Source organism: Octopus sinensis, linkage group LG29 (genome assembly GCF_006345805.1).
Source record: "Octopus sinensis linkage group LG29, ASM634580v1, whole genome shotgun sequence".
In the NCBI taxonomy this organism is placed as follows: domain Eukaryota; kingdom Metazoa; phylum Mollusca; class Cephalopoda; order Octopoda; family Octopodidae; genus Octopus; species Octopus sinensis.
This window is the reverse complement of record NC_043025.1, coordinates 9,841,469-9,851,071: the sequence shown is the minus strand read 5'-3', so window position 1 is coordinate 9,851,071 and position 9,603 is coordinate 9,841,469. Positions and strand designations below refer to the sequence as shown.

Here is a 9,603-nt window from a genome sequence, read left to right as displayed (position 1 = left end):
CAAATCCACTCACAAGGCTCTGGTTGGCCCGAGGTTATAGTCGAAGACACTTGCCCAAGGTGCCACGCAGTGGGACTGAACCCGGAACCATGTGGGACTGAACCCGGAATCAGACACTCCAATATTTTTTAAACATCTGGCCTGTAAAACTTAATAATCCTCTAAATATTTTATAAGTCATCATACTATTTTTATCGTTAAAAAAACAATGACCAAAGGCGTGAGAAGATTAGATTATTCATGAAGCGTCTTCATAAAAACAAAAACACAACACCTTTGGCATCTTAAATAAATACAATATCAATTCCAATAAAAGTAAAAAGACCGGTTTTCTTTGACCAACTTTACTGACGTCAGCATGTGAATGGATAGGTACAGGGGTGTTTACAACTCTGTTTTATTACGATTAACTCATTCTATTGGGCCCTGAAAGATAAGACAAAAACCAGCCGAGCAGGATTTGAAATGATTATTGTAAAATAATGCAAATATCGGTTTACCTATACATGTGTGCCCCTCCCCGATCGACTTTGTTGCCTCACAACTTCCAGAAAAATGTAAATTTTTTTAATGAAATTTTCAAAAAATACCGTTAATCCTCGAGTATAGTCTGCCCTTGAGTATAATACGCAGGGGATTTTTAGAGGGCTGTACCTCTGAAAAACCTAAACCTTGTGTATAATACGCACCCTTTCTCTAACTTGAGTCAAGGAGGTCTATATAATGTCCTTGGTTTGTAAGAATGTATACGGTAACGTCCTTTATTATTATTGTATATATAACATAATGCAAACGTGTATACGCAGAGGATTTTTAGGGGTCTGTACCTCTGAAAAACCTAAACCTTGTGTATAATACGTACCCCTTCTCTAACAATAGTTAAGGAGGTCTATATAACGTCCTTAGTTTGTAAAAATGTATACAGTAACGTCCTTTATTATTATTGTATATATAACATAATGCAAACGTGTAGCTTTTTTGTGCATTTTGTTTGCAGAAAATAAAGAAATAACAGTAATAATGTTTAATAAATGTTGCTTATTGCAAGTTATGGATGATTCTTTTATGACTTCATTGCTTTCAGGCTTAGCTTAAGGTATTTTCGAGCCCGACATCACAAAATGCGTCTGAATAAACATTGCCTGACAGCAAATAGAGACTTGGACATTGCTTAGAAAATAATTTCCATTTTTAACCTCATATATAGTACGCACTAGGGATTTTGACCTTTAAATTTTGGGAAAATAATGCGGATTATACTTGAGGATCTACGGTGTATTTTAGATTGTGTATATTCCGCTTACATAGGAATTTAATATTTAAAAAAATTCTGTGGTTAGGAAGAGGGGTTTCGGGAAATTCACATGAGTTGACTTTGTTTCCTCATAACTTGGGTATTTTTAAATGAAATTTGCTACAAATACTTTTCAGAATGTATATATTCAGATTATATTGGAATTTGATGTGAAAATGAAAATAGTGGTACACATCACAATTTCTTTCGAAATCTCAAGTTTCATTTTGTACATATATATGATGTCCATTAGTACATATGTGCATAAAAGCCCACCATTTTTGTATTTTCTTTTGTCATATTAAAACCCCAGCGTTTTCGATAGCCGTTCATGAAAAAGTGAAAGTCTTTCTTCGGCAATTTCTTGATTTCAGCAACTATTTTCGGAAAAAAAATTTGCCCCCTACCCCTCCACCTCCAATTTCTTCATTTCTCGCTTGTTTCCGTAACTCTAATCCCAAATCCCAACCCTAACCCTAAAACCCCAAACCTAACCCTAACTCTAAAACTATAACCCTAACCCTAAAACCCTAACCATAAAACCTAGCTCTAAAACCCTAACCCTAAAACCCTAACCTTAAAACCCTAACCCTAACCCTAACCTTAAAACCCTAACCCTAACTCTAAAACCCTAACCTTAACCCTAAAACGCTAACCATAAAACCTAGCTCTAAAACCCTTACCCTAAAACCCTAACCCTAAAACCCTAACCATAAAACCTAGCTCAAAAACCCTAACTCTAAAACCCTAACCCTAACCCGTATATTAATACCGAGAGGTGATATTTATGACCACTTTCAGGTGGCGAGTTAGTAGAAACGTTCGCAAGCCGGCAAAAATGTTTAACAGCATTTCGTCCGTCTTTCCCTTCTGAGTTCAAATTCCGCCGACATCGACTTTACCTATTTCTTTATTACCCACAAGGGGCTAAACGTAGAGGGGAACAAACAAGGACAGACATAGGTATTAAGTCGATTACATCGACCCCAGTGCGGAACTGGTACTTAATTTATCGACCCCGAAAGGATGAAAGGCAAAGTCAACCTCGGCGGAATTTGAACTCACAACGTAACGACAGACGATATACATATTTCTTTACTGCCCACAAGGGGCTAAACACAGAGGGGACAAACAAGGACAGACATAGGTATTAAGTCGATTACATCGACCCCAGTGCGGAACTGGTACTTAATTTATCGACCCCGAAAGGATGAAAGGCAAAGTCAACCTCGGCGGAATTTGAACTCACAACGTAACGACAGATGATATACATATTTCTTTACTGCCCACAAGGGGCTAAACATAGAGGGAACAAACAAGGACAGACATAGGTATTAAGTCGATTACATCGACCCCAGTGCGGAACTGGTACTTAATTTATCGACCCCGAAGGATGAAGGCAAAGTCAACCTCGGCGGAATTTGAACTCACAACGTAACGACTGACCAAATACCTATTTCTTTATTACCCACAAGGGGCTAAACATAGAGGGAACAAACAAGGACAGACATAGGTATTAAGTCGATTACATCGACCCCAGTGCGGAACTGGTACTTAATTTATCGACCCCGAAAGGATGAAAGGCAAAGTCAACCTCGGCGGAATTTGAACTCAGAACGTAACGACAGACGATATACATATTTCTTTACTGCCCACAAGGGGCTAAACATAGAGGGAACAAACAAGGACAGACATAGGTATTAAGTCGATTACATCGACCCCAGTGCGGAACTGGTACTTAATTTATCGACCCCGAAAGGATGAAAGGCAAAGTCAACCTCGGCGGAATTTGAACTCAGAACGTAACAACAGACGATATACATATTTCTTTATTGCCCACAAGGGGCTGAACATAGAGGGAACAAACAAGGACAGACATAGGTATTAAGTCGATTACATCGACCCCAGTGCGGAGATGGTACTTAATTTATCGACCCAAAAGGATGAGAGGCAAAGTCAACCTCGGCGGAATTTGAACTCATAACGTAACGACAGACGAAAACCGCTAAGCATTTCGTCCGGCGTGCTAACGTTTCTGCCAGCTCGCCGACATCGACTTTACCGTTCATCCTCTCCAGATCGATAAAATAAGCACCAGCTGAGCCTGGCCTTGTGCCAGATTTTGAACCAATATTTATTCTTTTTTTCTTTCTTTTTTTTTTTCTTTTTTTCTTTTCTTTATTACCCACAAGGGGCTGAACATAGAGGGGACAAACATGGACAGACATAGGTATTAAGTCGATTACATCGACCCCAGTGCTTAACTGGTACTTAATTTATCGACCCCGAAAGGATGAAAGGCAAAGTCGACCTCGGCGGAATTTGAACTCACAACGTAACGGCAGACGAAATACCGCTAAGCATTTCGTCCGGCGTGCTAACGTTTCTGCCAGCTCGCCGACATCGACTTTACCGTTCGTCCTCTCGAGATCGATAAAATAAGCACCAGCCGAGCCAGATTTTGAACCAATATTTATTCCCACTCAAACATGTTAAAACAAGCTATTAATTACTATGAGTGAACAAAACGACCACGTTTAAGTGTGTGTAAGCATAACAGGTGATTAGAGAGTTATTGCGATTAAGGAGTGTTTTGTGTCGACGATTTTTTTAATTCCTTCACCTCCACCTCCATTCCCCCTGCTTACAAATGTTCTGAAAACAACATCGGTCGAAGGATTGCCTGGCATTTGAAGTGTCCTTTGTTTTATTTCTTTTCAATTCTATTTTTAAAAAAATAACAAAATAAAACCAGTAAAGCACCAGACTTGATTGTGTTCCCATTATCCGACAATCCTATAAAAGAAGATCTGTTTATAAAAGCATTGGTTAAATGAAAAGTCACTCGTTCACAGAGTGAAGTTGGGCTTTCACTGAAAGGACTTGAGAGATTGCAAGGATCCACAACAAACAAATTCCCTAAAATGAATTTCGTGTATACTATTATATTTTTCTTGCAACTACCCGTGTTGCTGTCTGCGGCGGAGAAAACTTTTACGGCCGCCGTTTTTGAGCCGACGATACCAAGGAGATCATCCATGGGTTTGGTTTCGCGCGACAATGCCATCGAACAAATGAAACATGTCCTAAAAGGATACGCTGAGGTTGCTGCAAGGGCCAGCAAAAAGGTTTGTAAACATCTTACAGAATGTATTATTGCTTTATTTTGACACATTCTACCAGTATACGAAGTTTTAAAGTGTTTAGTTAACTAGAAATTGTTTGCCGTTCAAAAGGAAAAGATCCAAAAAGTATTTACTTTGTGTAAAAAAAAATATTGGCGATCTTTCGTCTCTAGTAGACCTTTCCGTCGATTTCCGTAAAATTTTTTTTTTTTTTACATATGGGCTTGCGGGAACTTTTGAAGTAATATACATACATATACACATACACCGAGTAAAAAATTTCAGTTATCTCTCTCTTTCACACATTACTCTGTCTCTTCACACACACTAACAGAAGCACTTCACTTACACAACATACTGTCTGTCTCTCACACCCCATCAAAAACACACACACACACATGTACATCAATGCTTGCCATGCACGGTAACTTCAAAAGAACTTCCCTCGTCATACAATCGCTTTCTCTTAGTCTCTTTCGCTCTCATTACTTCAAAAGTTCCCGCAAGCCCATATGTAAAAAAAAAAAAATTTTTACGGAAATCGACGGAAAGGTCTACTAGAGACGAAAGATTGCCAAGATATTTATTTTGTGTTTTATTTACTTTGCTGAGTAGTCGTTGTAGGATCGACTAGTCACGACTAGCTAGCGCGAGTGCGCGCACCGGCACCACTCTTCTTAAATAGTACCTGCACTCCTTTGATATGAAACAAACATTAATATATTATGATAATAAGCTTCGTTCTTGCATACATTAATTTATTACTGGATAAGTACGACTTATATGTATATATATGTGTGTGTGTGTACTCATCCAAAATGCTAGAAACAGCAGCTACGTTCCCCCTCAATACATAAATCTCATTATCAAAAATCCATCTAAAAGAAACTACAGGCTATTTTAAAGAAAACCTAAAAAAAAACGGGATGGTCATGGATGGTTATTGGTCTGCTCGACTAGCGACAGACTCGTCTAAAAACAAATGTCTGTCGATCTGCAAAATAAATCAAATCACCACTTGGAAAGGATCAGTAAATCTATTGTTGTTGTTACACACACACACATATATATAGAAGCACTGCTCTGATCATATATATATATATATATATGAGAGGGAAACCACTATGTGGACACCCTTGTGCTAGAAATAGATCCGCTATGGTCTTACCACTAAGAAATGTTCTCAAGGAAAATTTATATAGAAGCGCTGCTCTGGACATATATATATGTTGTTTTTTTTCTTTTTCCTTTTCTCCTCTCTTTCCTTCTCCAAACTCACAGACACCCCCACCACCACAAAACAATCATAAAAAGAATTCTTCTTTACTAAACCCAAAAAAACCATTTGACCATCCCTCAGGAAACACACACACACACTCTCTCTCTCTCTCACAATGATAAAAGGAAATATAAGTTATGGTCTACCTCCCCGCTACCACACACTCAATAACACTATGAAATGGTCAAAAATGAAGTTCTTTTTCCCCAAGATCTTAGACCCCCACCTTGGAGTAAGCATCCTGTCCAGCAGAGCAAAAAGAATTATTTTCTTCTTCTTCCCCTCTTTTTCTTTAGCACTCATTCCAAATACAAACACACACACACACACACACATGCTCTCTCTCACTTTCTCCTCACCCATCACCCTCTTGTACTGTCTTATATTCCTCCCCACCACTACAAACTCAATACCACTATAAAATGGTCAAAACTTTTCACACAGGAACTTAGTTTGATTTGAAAACCCCACTAGAATGGGAGAAAGCGCTAATGATCTGAATGATATGATATATATATAAAAAATGTAATATACAAATAAATATCTGTAAATATAAACCATCCGATTTTCTGAGTACCTCATTTCTTCTAATATAAAATACCTGTACATCATCTCCAAACCTTCCAATATATATATATATATATATATATTTAATGAAATGGATAAATGAATTATCTTGTTACGGATTATTCAAAATTTAACCGATACCTGTGTAGCAAAAATCACACCAGAAAAGACACGGTTGAGGTTACGACCATGGGGTTTCGCCCCCGTGCTTTAGCGCGGATAATTGAAGTTTTATATATTTAGTGAATATATATATATTTCAGCAAAACAATTAAGATTCAAATGAATTCAAGTGAATATGGTACTTAACTTAGATGCGCCAGAATTCTTTATGGTATTAACCATAAAATTATGTGGGGTGATTATAACCAAGAAAAAAGCAACAAGAATGGATCAGTAGTTTAGTACAATTGTTTCATACTAAGAACATTTTATTTGAAGCTGCAAATATTACAGCAAATATAATGTCAAGTATTCATCAGCTAAATCACATATAGGTTTTCCAAACATCCTAGAGAGTGTAAATATCCTTATGAAGTACTAGCAGTATCGCCCGGCGTTGCTCAGGTTTGTAAGGGAAATAACTATAAAGCATTTTTAGAGAGTTATAGCCAAAAAATAGCAAAAAAATGGAAAAAAATGATGGTAAATTTTTTTTTGAGATTTAAAAAAGGTGGAGTTGCGTCCCCTAGACAGTTTGTGGTTCGTGTTTCTGATTCTCGACCCCATGTCGAATTTATCGATTTTTTTCAGAACTGGGGGAACTTTTCAAAATTTTGGCTGCGTTAGTTTTGAATTATGACATTGGGCTATGTGTGTATCAAGTTTCATCAGAATCGGTTGAAAGCCGTGGTCAGGGTGAGGGTACAAGCAAACAGACACACAGAAACACGCACAGACAAACTGCCGTTTATATATAGAGAGATTCAGAGTGAGTTCTATGAATTTGAAGTAAGGTAATAAGCAGACTTTATATGTTTTCCAACGATGCACAGTTATTTAAAAAATGTTTTTAAAATGATTATTAACTCCTCTGAGAAGGTAAATCCATCCATAAAGATGCAGATATAAGTTCCAGGAGACATGAGGAAAGATACTGGAACCAAAGTAAAGGACATTATGGGAGGAAAGGAGTGGGGGAGTAAGAGGGAATAAAGATTCCACAGACAAAGGTTAGTCTGTTTCTGTGGTGACAGAAAATCTAGGTCAGTGTTGAAGGAATCTTAAATTCATAAAAGAACAGTAAGTTTGACCACCGCCAGCTCTGAACTTAGAAACTCACAGAGTTAATGGTAGGATAAAGAATACAGAGAGATCAAAGGAAAACACTAAAGGGGTCATCGGTTATCAGTAGAGGAAGATACAGTAAGAAAGTTAAGGGTAACACTAGAATAGAAGGTTTTTTATTTATTATTGTTTCTATTTTAACTTATGTTTATATATTGTAAGAAAGAATTTAGGTCAACATCTAGAGGTCAAATAAATTCAATAGCAATTTGTAGGGGAATTTTACTTATTCAAAATTTATAGTGAAAATAAATGTATCATTAAGGGAATAGTGTTACATATTAAATTTAGAATAGAATTAAGAAAGATTAGCAGTTTATATGATTAACAGTTTCATATAAACTGCTAATCTTTCTTACTATATATATATATAGCATTTATCAATATAATCCAAAGGCAGTGAGCTGGCAGAATCGTTAGCGAACCTTCAGCGTTCCTGGCTTTAAGGGAACCCGGAAAGGCCTACCTGGAGGTTCAATCTTCCAATTCCTTTTACAGAACTTTGAAAAACTGAAAACCCGCTGCAATATGGGTGTGAAATATGTGTATGAATCTAAGAGGGAAATATGTTGAAAAAAATCATAATTAACTGATCCTCATGTTTTTTTATTTTACCCAAACCCAGTAACTTTTCAGTACCCCCTTGTGTAAATATATATATTTCTTTACTACCCACAAGGGACTAAACATAGAGGGGACAAACAAGGACAGACAAATGGATTAATTCCATTCCATCGACCCCAGTTCGTAACTGGTACTTAATTTATCGACCCCGAAAGGATGAAAGGCAAAGTCGACTTCACCGGAATTTGAACTCAGAACGTAACGGCAGACGAAATACTGCTACGCATTTCGCCCGGCGTGCTAACGTTTCTGCCAGCTTGCTGCCTTTTGTAAGTATATATACATGTGTGTGTATGTATGTATGTATGTATGTATGCATGCATGCATGCGTGCATGTATGTATGTATGTATGTATGTATGTATGTATGCATGCATGCATGCGTGCATGTATATATGTATGTATGTATGTATGTATGTATGTATGTATGTATGTATGTATGTATGTATGTATGTGTATGTATTTTTGTTGTTGATATGAATATTGCATTTATATTTTCAGGGTGTGGATATTTTGGTATTTCCTGAAAACGGTCTTATTGCACATTTGGACGGTGTCACTCGTCTTGGTATTAGGAACTTTCTCGATCTTATACCAGAGCCTAACAAAGAGAAACCGTGGATTCCATGTGATGAACCTTATCTCTATCCAAGAACAGAAATTCAGCAAGTTATTAGCTGCATTGCCAAAAAGAACAAGATTTATCTTGTAGTCAATGTCGGAGACATACAACCCTGCAATCGTACAGATGATGCAAACTGCCCTTACGATGGACGTTACCAATATAACACGAATGTTGTCTATTCATCTGAAGGGGCCCTTGTTTCTAGATATCACAAAAAACATCTTTTTTATGAGCCTTATTACAACTCCCCCAAGATTGCAGAATATGGAGTGTTTGACACCCCATTTGGCCGTTTTGCAAGCATCGTATGTTTTGATATATACTTCAATGATTCGCTAAATGAATTAGTGATGAAACATCAAGTTTCAAATATTCTTTTTCCAAATCTATGGTTTGATACCCCTCCTTTCTTTTTCTCGTCCTTATTCCACAATTCAATTGCCAAAGCCTTTAATATAAACCTTATTTCTGCGAATATCAAAATAAACAATTTCGTACGAGGCGGAAGCGGAATATACACACCCTCAATAAATCGTTATGTATATAACCCCTTAAACCCTGCTCCTTCAGATGAATATATTCAGTTACAAGTTAAAAATCTTGAAAAGTCAAAAAGGACATTTCCCTGCCCCCCAATACGTAAGGTTCCCGAATCAGACAACCCCGACGTTAAAACAGCAACCATGACAAATCTTTTCCCTGTATCTGCTGTGATGCTTCATAAGTATTCGGGCGTTGTTAGCGTGTGTAAATATAATGCATGTTGTTCACTTCAGTATGAATTCATGTCTAACAGAACCTCAG

General features: G+C 37.2%; 1 protein-coding gene across 1 annotated transcript in view; it reads left to right on the top strand.

Annotated features, from left to right (window-relative positions):
- The first annotated feature begins 3,941 nt into the window (after positions 1–3,941).
- Positions 3,942–9,603, top strand: part of LOC115226121 (pantetheinase) — a 6,246-nt gene continuing 584 nt past the window's right edge. The window contains exons 1-2 of the mRNA XM_029797107.2: positions 3,942–4,422; positions 8,676–9,603. The exon at positions 8,676–9,603 is cut by the window's right edge and continues 584 nt beyond it. Coding sequence (XP_029652967.1) covers positions 4,219–4,422; positions 8,676–9,603 — 1,132 coding nt within the window. The 5' untranslated portion in view covers positions 3,942–4,218. The remainder of the gene's footprint in view (positions 4,423–8,675) is intronic.